This window comes from Notolabrus celidotus, chromosome 13, assembly GCF_009762535.1.
Source record: "Notolabrus celidotus isolate fNotCel1 chromosome 13, fNotCel1.pri, whole genome shotgun sequence".
NCBI lineage: Eukaryota > Metazoa > Chordata > Actinopteri > Labriformes > Labridae > Notolabrus > Notolabrus celidotus.
In genome coordinates, this window is record NC_048284.1 from 19653542 (window position 1) to 19665818 (window position 12277).

Sequence of the window (12277 nt, forward strand, 5' to 3'; positions counted from 1 at the left end):
ATTAAGTTAGCATTTAGACAGTGGAGCATTTAAGAGTAAGAGAGCTGAATATAGGCTTGAGGGTTGGTGGAGACCAAAGCAGAGCCAAAAGTAGCTTGGTTTCTATTAGTCAGGATCTCCACTTTCAGTTTCTGCATAAAATTGTCAAAATTGAGGGTGTAAAACCAGATTTTGGTAACAGGAGAGTTATGTTTTCTGATTTTGTTCCACTAATTTTCAGGGGATTTGGCTTTATGCAAGAAAATACCATGAGGAGAATGCAAAAGAGGGCCAATCTGCAATCTTTTGGCAGTCATCTAACAACGATTTAGCTTGAATTAATGTCCATAAACAGATATATGCATCCACATGCAATTAATAATCCACCCTAAAATGTAGTCTGTCCTTACCAACTCTAGTCTTGCATCTCAAGTCACTTTTTGTATTGTTAACAAGGTCAACACCAACAGTTTCTCTCTTTGATGATGTAGAGATGGCCTGGATGTATTTTTATGATGGTTTGTTGCGCTTAATTGACAAACCTGCTGCTTTTCTTAGATTCAGGGTGAAAGGGAGAAACAATCCCTGGTTTACACCAGAGATTGGCATTCTTCTTAAAGAAAGGGATGTTGCTTGGACTTGGGCAAGAAAGTCCAAATCAGAGGGAGACAATCTCTCCTTTCAACAGCTACGCAACAAGTGTACTTCCCTGATTAAGAGAGCCAAATCAGATGATCACCTTTCTGAAACCAGTAAAAATCTAAACAACCCAAAGAAATTCTGGAAAGTTGTAAAATCATTTTCTGGTCATGTGCCCACAAATGATTTACCAGACTCCTTAGTTAAAGATTCTTGTACCCAGACTGATAAAAGAGCCATGCTGAATTATTTTAATGAACTCTTTGCACCCTGAAATGACAAACAGTGAAACAGTTCTTCCGGCATCTCCGGTTGTCAGTAGACTCAGTCATAGCCTTTTTATAGAGGTCTTGATCTCAGTGGGTTCTCATCTGGTTAAATACAGGTTAAATTAAAAAAAATTAAAAAAAATAAAACATGCCAAAGTCTGCTAACAGGTTTGAGTAAGGTAAAATGCCTTTGTTGTTGAGAATGGTTTTATGGGTTTTGACATATCAGAATCAAGAATTTAACACAGAGGAGTGATAAAGCAATTAATCAAAGCTTAGAACTAAACATGTCTTTGAGGAGTGGGTGGAGACCAAAACAGAGGTATAAGTAGACTGAATATTTGTCTAAGGGAGCCTCACTTGCTGTGTTAAAAACCCTTACAACAGTCAGATTGCGTAATTGAGCGATTAAGATAAATGGTACCACTCGAAATTCAACTCCTCAGATCCCACAGAGTCTGTTATGACCTTCTTGCAGCTCTTTTTGTGTTTAGACTCCTCAGCATAAGCTATCACCAGGGGCCCTCCAGTCTTCACCAAAACATTAAAGGCAAAACAAACTGACCGGTGGGACAATAAAAGGGGAATGCAGCGGGGTGGGTTGGATTTGTTTTTGTGTGATGTGACCGTGCCCACTCATCTTCGCTCTAGTCTGGGCTCTTCTGCCTGCTCCATGCTGCGTTTTTAGCACTTTATCCAGGAGAGCTGGGGGTGAAACTGCTAACCTTTTCCTCACAGCAATAACTTCCCACCATGACATCGAACCAACATTGCCTCAGTGTCCCTCAGCGCTCGCTGTGAAAATGTCAGACGAGCTCTTTTCATCTGAGGGAAATCCTATCTGATTTACTCGCTCTCCTCTTCTTCAACTGAGGCGCCTGTTTGTACAGGGCCATGTTTCATTTGAATATCAAAGCTGGTGAGGAGGTGGCCAGACACTTTAAATGCCATTTTTTGGGCTTCTCTCAAGGAATGTGACTGCTTAAGTGTCCTTGACGAAGGGACCTGATCATTAGTACAATGCTTCCTTTGTGGCAGTGGGGTGACGGTAATCTCTATCTATCTACACCCGGCTCTGGAGACGAGACCAGCACACAAGAACATTTGCGTCCCACAGTGCCACTTCTTTAAGGCTGCACAGTTTAGATGGTGTTCGAGAAATTGTTATCATTTTTGTCTTCGAGTTGAAACACCCATGATGTTATAAAGTATGTGATGTTCCCTACTTGTACTTAAAGTGCTGCATTCAGGGGTCAACATTACACACTGGCATCATGGCACTCACAAACACAGGGCCTAGAACACCACCAGAACAACTTACTGCCACTTTTAAGTTGATCCATGTCATCATAAAATCATCATTCCTATCAATTTGTCCAATCTGAAACAAACCACTAGGATTTTACAATGTTTGACAGAATGAAATCGTTGTGCTCCTTTGGCCATCAAAGGTACTAGCTGCCTCAATCTTTAACTATTTCTGAAAAAAATTGCACAACAAAAGCATAGAATTTGTGTCATCTTTCATTTCAATGTTATTATGGCACGGTAAAACCACATGCACACATTTATTCATGTTATTTTCCCATATCCTGAACATTTTTCTTGGCCATACAAGAGGGTGCTTGGCTGAAATTGTTTTTGAAAGGGGGTACACAAGCCAAAAAAGTTTGAGAACCCCTGTTTTAGATGATCATGCAGCTCTACCATGCGCAGGATAAAGTAAAAAACAAAACTTACTCCATTTCAGTGAACCAGTCAGGGACTTTAAGAAGATAAATTGTTGCAGCCTGCCTTAGCTTATGCAAATAGATGAAGCATAAGATACATCCTGAAAAACACCAAACCAAAACACAACTGCCTAACAATGGCATAGTGTTCTCATGATACCACTATCAAAAATCTTGCCCTTTATCTTCTCTGACTCCCTTTATCTCGGCATGAAGATTCTGCCTGTATATTCTACTTTCTGCTACAAAGGTTTGGCGTGTTACTACACTGCTCCTGTATTGTGCCTCTCATACCTCCATCTGATGAGTGTGGTATGTATAGAGGTATGGGGAGCAAGCTTATCTTTGTTGTGCACTCTGAGTATCTAAATAAAAGGGATGAAAGTATCCCTGGCATCCAAAAAATACATGCAGCAGCTTATCATGTTTAGGCTGCACGATAAACAGTACTTTCCCTGCACAGCATGTCCCAGCAGACAAATATATTCTAAGTTAATACAGATATCTTTGAGTGCTTTGAAAGTAGCACCAGCTGAATGATTGCATCTCACTGATACTTTTTTCTTGGCTGGGAAGTCTTCATTTTTGTTGTATTTTTTTAAATGCCATATCTTGATATTTGTTCTCATAATGTGTAACAATTTGTTTTGTGTAGATGTAATTCATTAGAACAAGACCTTGGCAGATAATGTGCTGTCCTTGGAGGCAAAGCTTCTGATAAAGGATCACAAAGCTTAGTCATTTATATACTTATCAGTTTTTTAAATTGAGTTGCTTTTGGACATTCGCTTTAATCAAAATGTTTATAAAACATAACAAAGCATAACTCATGGACATGTGGGAAATTAAAGAATATTAGTTTATAGTGTAACCTCTGTCAAACATCTTTTTGGTTTCCCCTCATTACAACCTGTCTCTTAATGTTGACAAAACAAAAGAGATGGTAGTTGACTTCAGGAGGACACCGGCCGACCACCGTCCACTGCTCATGAGCGGCTCCACAGTGGAGAGGGTCAAGAACATGAAGTTCCTAGGTGTGCACCTCTCCGATGACCTCAGCTGGACTCTAAACACCACCTCTGCAGTGAAGAAAGCACAGCAACGCCTCAACTTCCTGCAGAGACTGAAGAGAGCCAGCCTACCACCACCCATCCTCACCAACTTCTACATAGGCACTGTGGAGAGTGTCCTGGCCAGCTGCATCACTGTGTGGTTTGGAAACTGCACAGCAGCAGAACCTTAAGACCCTCCAGTGCACAGTGAGGACAGCTGAGAGGATCATAGGTGTCTCTCTCCCCTCCACCGAGGACATCTACAGGTCACGTTGTGAATGCAGAGCCTCTGCCATCCTGAAGGACTCCTCCCAACCCTCACACAGACTGTTTGCACCCCTACCATCAGGCAGGAGGCTTCGCAGCATACGGACCAAAACAACAAGGTTCTGCAACCATTATTTCTTCCATGCTGTTAGACTCCTGAACACACTGCCCCCCTTCACATTCACCTCCACCTCAGACTGAGTTAGTTTAGAGTTAGTTTAGAGTTTAACTCATATAGTCAGCCCTTTCTAGTCTGTCCTCATGTTGTTGTTTCGTCTTGTTTTTATATTCTGTCTTTGTTGTGTATTGTTTGTCTGTCGTTTTATTTGCACTTGCACTGCTTTGCACCTGCCATGTGAGAAACGAAATTTCGTTCAGCTGTATACAAGCTATCCAAATGAATGACAATAAAGTTTGAGTTTAAGTGTGTAAATATACATGTAAATACACAATGCAACAATTCTCCAAGCAGAATTCCATATTTCTATTTTTTGTATTATTTAACTACTATTTTTATAATGTAAAAACTACCTCTGCAACTCACCACTGCACTTTATCATATTATTTTAGCCTGTACATATTAGTCAAGCCTATTTGTTGTTCCTTTGTATTTATAGCTAATGTTATTGTTATTATATTTTTATTTTATTTTTTTATTGTAGGTCTTATTCTTATTCTTATGCCTTGTACAAAGAGAGCACAGTTTACTAAAGTCAAATTCCTTGTGTGTTCAAGCATACTTGGCCAATAAAGCTGATTCTGATTCTGATTTAGTTGATGTAATATTGTTTTTTCACCCAGGGTGTCGCTGTATTCATTCTCGCGAGACTACCATACAGGAAGAGACGAAGGCGAAGGTCAGGAAATAAACATGGCAGCCCGCAGCCTGTTGAGGTCTGCATGGACCTCGTTTTCAGGCTTGAAACTGGGCACGACAGGCACTAACATGCAGGTCTGTGGGAGGATAAATGTACCCAGGCTGCCAGCTTTAACCATTCCGAGCAGAGGAGTCCGCCAAGGTGAGCCGTGAAGTTATTATCTCAGAAATGTGAGGGCAGCTACTGCTAGCTTGCTAACGCAGATACATTTGGAGGTATTCAAGGCATGGCAGCACAAGTTATGTTCTTATACAGCCACAAACTCATGCTTCAAATATGCCTCTTCGAGAAAAAGTCTTCTTCATCTTAAAATATGTAGAAACCTACAACAAGGAGCTGCGTCCATCAATCCACTCCTCTCCTGTTGATATCCCTTTGAATGAATGTTTCATGAATGATCTATAATGTGTTTGCTTCATATCTCCACCTCCAGGCAACAAACATCCTTATATTGGTGCATATGTTTAAAATCACTGCATTAGCTAATAATGGCATTAAAACGGTAGTATTCATAGTCTTACATTACTGTATTTTGAGCTAGGTTAACTTTATGTCTGCAGCAACTGTTTATTGTTTGATATGAGCTTGAGACTGAAGCTGAGTTGTATAAAAATGTGTGTACTACCTATTACTCATTTATCCACAAGGGAGCATTCCAGAGCTTTGAAGCTTTACAGAAGGACAATTTAATAGGGAAAGATGACTTTTATAGGTACTTGCAAGTGAGACATCACATTAATCAAAACATGAAAGAGGCATCAGGCAAAATTGAAACGGGGTTCCTGCAGGTATTTCTCTCATTACTTAAAGGTGACATATCCCGCTTTTTTCATCAATATATATTGGTCTAAGAGGTCCCCAAAACATGTCTTTAAAGTTTATGCTCAAAAAAACACTGCCTGAAAAGCCCTCTTCTTCAGTCCTCCTCAGAACACTCTGTTTTCTCTCTGACCACGCCCCCTCAGGAAGAGGATGTGCCTCGGCTCTCCAGCACGTTGATCTAATGTTTACATGTTGGCTGAATATACACGGCTGCTCAGAGATCGCGTTACTTCAACCCTCTGAATCTGATCCAGAATCTGATCCTGACGGAGAGGCGCCTGTTGCAGGACCTTTCTGAAGGATTGGTCACAGATTTAGTGTTTCTTGTTGTTTTATTTATCAGTATGTCGACGTGTGTCTTGGTACACAGCTACAGCTACGAACATGTAGCTATGTGGCTATGCTAACAAGCGCTAGCACTTATCCATGATAAATAAAAATCATCCACAAGATCTTCAAATCTGCAGACGTGGGGAGTAAAACCGACCTTTGTGTTTATTAAGACAGCCTACAACTAGCATGCCTCCCTCCTAAGCTCCTTGTTAGCACACATTTGTGCAGGTAATGAAAAACGGAGGGGGATCCAGTATTATTTTATACAGTCTATGGGCTGAACAAGCTCCGAGCTCTGACTCCGTGACAGACCGGATATTGTTGTTACTTAACAAAAACACGGAAGTCTGAAACGGCTCGTTTCACACACATTTACAGAAAGGTGTAGAAATTAGACCAGGGGCAGAATGGATTTTTTTCATTCTCGGGGGGTTTGTAGACATGCCAGGGACACATATTTCAGGTAGAGAACCATTAAAAAGTCGATTTTGCATGATATGTCACCTTTAAGTCCTGTTCGTGTCACAAAATTATTTCTAGACTGTATGTTGGCATCCAACAATCTAAACAAGGGAACACAGAATATATAAAGAAGAAATGGGAAAGGGAAGGAAATGTACTGATCTCTTGGGAGAGTTGGGAAAAAACATTCCAGTTATTATGGATCTCAACAGGGTCAAACATATGGCGCGAGTTTGGTTGGAAAAACCTTGTGAGATTCTTCGTTACACCCATCCAGAAACGACATCAGGGTAGTGGAGATGCTTGTTGGAGACTCTGTGGGACTGTTGGAGCCAGCCACTTTCATATATTCTGGAACTGCAAGGTTATTAAAACGTATTGGGAAGAGATCCATACTCATACAGAATGTGTTTGGTGTTAAGATTCCTTTTAACTGTGAAACTCTGTATCTGGGTGATATATCATTTGAAAATTGGAGTATTAATGACAAAAAATTACTTGGTATACTGTTGACGTCAAGCAAAAAAAACATAACAAGAAAATGGTTAAAAATAGAACCACCCACAGTTGAGGAATGGGTTAATATTCTGCACGAGATTTTCATTATGGAAAAATTGTCATTCTCCCTCAGAGTGCAACGTGGAAAGTTTTACCAGATTTGGACAAAATGGACTGAGTATGTGAAACCGCTAAGATCCGATTTCGTTTGAGGCTATCTGCATTTTTTGACAGCCCACTCCCTTCGGCTACTCTTAATTGTTTTATTTTTTAGAGTCACAAGAGGAAGCTCCCCTGTTCTTTTGTTAATGTGTTGTAGCAATAGAATGACTCAAGAACATAAAACCTTGGAAAGGCAACATGGACAAAACACAGTCGTACTACTGTATACAGTATCACCTTCCCCAATTCCCAGGGAAGATTGTGACTATACGATAGAGAATATTTGAAGCTGACAAATGAAAGACTGTGATACTGAGATGTCAAATGCCAAAGAAATTGTATTGTATACTGTGCCATTCCAAATAAAAAGAAAATTTCAAAAAAAAAATAAAAAAATGTGTGTATATTTGTTATTGAGACATTAATCTCTTCAATATTTTTTTCTTACAGTGGTGGAGAAGACTGAGGCTAAAACAACCACAGTAAGTAAACCCATCGTGGTTTAGTATACTGATGTCAGTGTCATCTGGAATAACACAACAATTGTTCTGATGTTTTTTATATTTATTATGTTTCATATTTATTTATATGTCTTGTCTCACAAATTCAAATTAATGTGTTTCTCGCTTCCTCTGCTGCTTTGAAATGTATTGTTCAAAAGTTAAGTTTTATTTATAAAAAAAATAAGGTATAAAATAACTGCTTCATGACCATGACACAGACAATATTTTTTACTGTTGATATAAAAGCAGATATAGGATATTGTTGAGAGTGGATGTTCAAATGAAAAAAGAAAACACTGTGCATTAAATACAATTTAACAGCCATCATAAAGTTAAAATAGTTCATCAGCATTGTTTCTTTATATTTTATACAGTCTATGGGCGGAAGGCAGGATACACCCTGGACAGGACGCCAACCTATCACAGGGCTAACATAGAGAGACAGACAACCATTCACGCACACACTCACACCTATGGTCAATTTTAGAGTGACCAATTAACCTGGCCAGCATGTCCAGAGTACCCGGAGAAAACCCACGCTTGCACGGGGAGAACATGCAAACTCCACACAGAAAGGCACCTGCCCGACCGGGGAGTCAAACCAGGAACCTTGCTGTGAGGCAACAGCGCTACCCGAGGATATGATTTAACTGTTAAAGGAACACCTCAAGGGTATGAAAACAGTGTAGATATTGATTTAGGTCCAGGTCTGGACACAAAGTGAGAAAAACATGGAATAGAAAAATATGACTAAGACACTTTTTTTTTAGTAAAAAGTGAACATTTTTATTTTTGGATAATTAATTGATTCTACAAGCCAGGTCAGTACATGTTTAAGGGCTGACTTGACACTGAAATATAAAGCTTTGCAACTTAAAATAATACATAATGCAAAATACCCATTAACAGTTAGATTTGTATTAAACTGCAGAGACGCCTGGAAAAGTTTGAATATAAATGTAAATGCTTTAGGACAGATGAAGAAGTAGCTTTGCAAAGTCCTCAAGAGTGAATCCTGTGATTTATAAATATGTAATAAATAAAGAAAACTCTTCCAAGTGAGAGAAATGCACTTGTGATCAGTTAAGAAACACTAAGTCTGAGCCGGTATGTATTCAGTCAACCTGACGAAGAATCTATCTTAAGCTTAAGTGCTGTAGCTGACTCAGAATTTTGTCAGTGGAATCAAATTAGGCTTTTAAATATGAGGCTCAATCTACTGGATCTTTCATTTCTCTCATATTTGAAATCAACGTGCATGTTTAGAAGCCTTTCCTCCTCATTTGTGATGTGACAACTTAATGTTTCCAACAGAGATTAAAAGTCTGCGTCCTTGTCATGTTCAGCTATAAAACCCCTGTAGAGCTTGGAGAGTCCCTCCTGCAGGGCTGCTTTCAGCTGGATAGTCAGTCACAGTAAACAGCAGTGGAGGATGTTGTATTTCTGTCTGTTTCAAAATGTACAAGCCAGCTTCACTGACAGTCAACCGTGTAGCAGAGAGTGTTGCAATTCCCTCCACTTTTATCTCCCTGTTGCTCCTGTACCTTCGGTGCAAAAAGGCACATCTAACATCAAAACTTCAGAGTGTCTGACTTGATACAGAATCTTCTCTGACTAATGAATGAAATATTTAACTTAAGCCATACATAGCTTGTTGTTATACTATTATACTAACTTAATCTGACTTTTAATATCTGTCAGATTGAGGGACAAATACTGGACATCGCAGTTGGACCACAGCCTCCAAACCCTACAGCCAAGTGTCCGATCTACAGATGGAACCTGCAGCACAAATACAACTACACGGTAAACATACACAGGCTTATCGTGTCCAAATGTTGTGAACAAAATTGCATCAGCTGCTTTTAAAGTGCTCTGTTTTCCTGTCCTCCAGGATGTATTGTTGCTCCGTCAGTTCATCAGGTCAGATGGAGGGATGCTGCCCAGGAGGATCACTGGTCTCTGCACAGAGGAACACCAGAAGATTGCTATCTGTGTGCAGATGGCCCATAGAGCAGGTCAGTGAACTCGACATACCATCTGCTTTACAGAGGGAAATGTTCAAATTTTGAAAATTAATGTTAAAATTAACATATTTAAATTTAAACACCGATTTGTAAAAGAAGAAATTAAACTCAAAACTCTAGCTTTATTCACATACACACAAAACTCCAGAAAATCTACACACATTTTTGGGAGTTTGCTGCATGTGTGAACGCAAACAGACAACATTTTCAGCTCGACTTCACCTGGAACCTTTCCTGCTAGCCCCCTTTTTAAATTTCCACAAGATGTCAGGGTGATAGGATGCAAGAGGATAGCAAGAAATATCCAGGTTAGTTCACCTTAAGTGAAAAGGCGGGGATGATGATGTTGAGATCATGTGACTGGTGCAGGACTGGAGATCATTGCATAACAGGATGAATAAAAACACTTGAGGTTGAACAAGAAGGATCATTTCCTCCTCACATCCATTCCTTTCCACAAAGCATTGATTTAAAAGATGTCATCGTAGCGTAGGTCATCATCCGCCATTATGTGGTAGATATTACAAAGTGGTGCTAGCTGAGCCAGAAGATGTACAACCCCCTGCTTTTTTTTACTAGAACAAAGTATTTAAACAGTCTTTGTCCCATGTTGTGTTGATGTCTATACTACTTTTATCATAACTGTAATTAAGAAAAAAAAAAAAGTCCTCACACCTGAGAAGATTAGGATATGTTTTGATTACTTTTTTGTACAATAAATGAAAATAATGCTTAATAAGTTACAAAATGTGTTTACAGATTCCTTTAAATGGATAAGTTGATCAATAGTTGAAGCATCTTTGGTTTAAATCATAAATGTAATTTAAATTAAATTAATTTAAAAAATGTTCTTATTCTGCTGTCTTGTTTTGCTTTGTATTGCCTAAAATACACATGTTGTTGTACTCTGTATATTTTTACGTCTGGTAGTTTGTTAGGCTTGGATTGCCTTGTTAGGTTGTTTGTGCTGTCTGTTAATGATTTTTGGTTGATACATGTGATGTGTGATATTGGTATCAGGGTTTTACCAAGTATTACAATCGTCAATATTTCACAACACTTTTGCTTTTGTAATATCTTAATATCTAAATAATCTAGCCTAGAAAACATTCTTCATGTGACCACTATATCTGATTCTCTTGATTCCAATAAAAATGCCATGAACGCAAAATACAGGTCTGCATTGCACTTTTACAACGGTCACTGAATGCACCTGCAGTGACAGGCGCTCTGGATAGACAGTCAGCTCACGGCACTCTTTGATGCCAAGCAGTTGATCAAAACTTACTAAATGTGTCTGATGTATCACCAAACTGGATTAAATCAAGCTGTCGATGCAGAGCTTATTTTACGGGGAGTTGTTGATGAACATGTATCGTATCATTGTGCGGTGATGCGTGTATGGGTGCGCACGTGTTTGTGTGTCTGTGCGCGCATTGGGGCAGAACTCTGCCATGCGATACAGAGAGCAGATGACCATAATGACATTTCGTCATGTAAATAAGATAAATAGCAAAAGGATATTTAGTCTGTTTAATAAAAGAACAAGTTTAAGACCTGATCTAAAACCCCCTTGGAAGTATAGTGGTAGGGGAAACACTGCTACAGTTACGTTAAATTGATCTCACAGGTAGTTTGTATCCCTAACACCCACTCTGACATGTTTACACTTGTCCACCGTACACCTTCACCGACATATAGACTCACACCAACACATACACACTCTCACACCAACACTTGCAAACAGCAAAAGTTTTAAATATATTTAGCTGTGTTAGTTTACAGTTGAACAGTGTAACACTTTCTGTCACATTGATAGAATCCAGCAAATTCCTTCAGTTGTCCCTTTGACACAGTCTGACACGTTTAAGTACATAAATCTGTCTTTCTTCCTGTGCTCAAGGTCTGCTGCCTGACCACAAACCCAAACTTCCAGAAGGCCACGTCCCAAAGAGGCCCAAGCCTCAACTTAACAGGTAATGTAGACATGTGTCTGCACATATGTGTGTCAGTCAGCGTCATCAATCAACTGTCAAACTGCAACTGAAATTTCACAGTCAACATCTGCTCTTTATTGTACAGATACCTGACCCGCTGGTCCATTGACTCAGTGAAACCCATCTATAAAACTGGACTGAAGTGGTGTAAGAAGCGCATGGCTGTTGGACACCCGGCTCTCAGTAACAACGTGCGTTACGGTGTGAAGCCTCTTTACATAAAACACTGAAGGACAGAGAGTCTGACGTATGTGCACTGCAAACAGACAGGACCGGAGTGGGTGGGCTTTTTTTGTATAAGGATGCAGCTTCAAGTGGATTAACTTCTATCATACTGCCCTGGGAAAAGACCTAAAAGCCTCTTCCATCTGTATTTATTCTACCTTTTGTTTATAAAGCTGCGTCACGCTTTTAATGAATCACCCTCAGCCCCACCCAGAACCATCCATTCTGTCTCTGCTGGGTCTCAAAAAGCCCTTGAAGTGAACTCCCTGACAACTTAATGTGAGCCTCAGCGTGGGTCAGTGTTACGGTTTCAAAGTAGGTGGTATGTTGACTGTGTATACACAAAGCAACACAGATGTGCAAATAAAATGCTCTCAACTTGTGTTGACTGTGCAGGACTTAACTTTTGTGCTAAATGGAACAAAAAGCTTGTA

General features: G+C 39.6%; 1 protein-coding gene across 1 annotated transcript; it reads left to right on the forward strand.

Annotated features, from left to right (window-relative positions):
- The first annotated feature begins 4754 nt into the window (after nucleotides 1–4754).
- On the forward strand, nucleotides 4755–12226 carry mrps18a (mitochondrial ribosomal protein S18A). Its single transcript, XM_034699220.1, has 6 exons — nucleotides 4755–4955; nucleotides 7542–7573; nucleotides 9296–9400; nucleotides 9489–9612; nucleotides 11525–11597; nucleotides 11704–12226. The coding sequence occupies exons 1-6, from the start codon at nucleotides 4808–4810 to the stop codon at nucleotides 11846–11848; spliced, it is 627 nt and encodes a 208-aa protein (XP_034555111.1). The 5' UTR covers nucleotides 4755–4807; the 3' UTR covers nucleotides 11849–12226.
- Nucleotides 12227–12277: the final 51 nt, after the last annotated feature.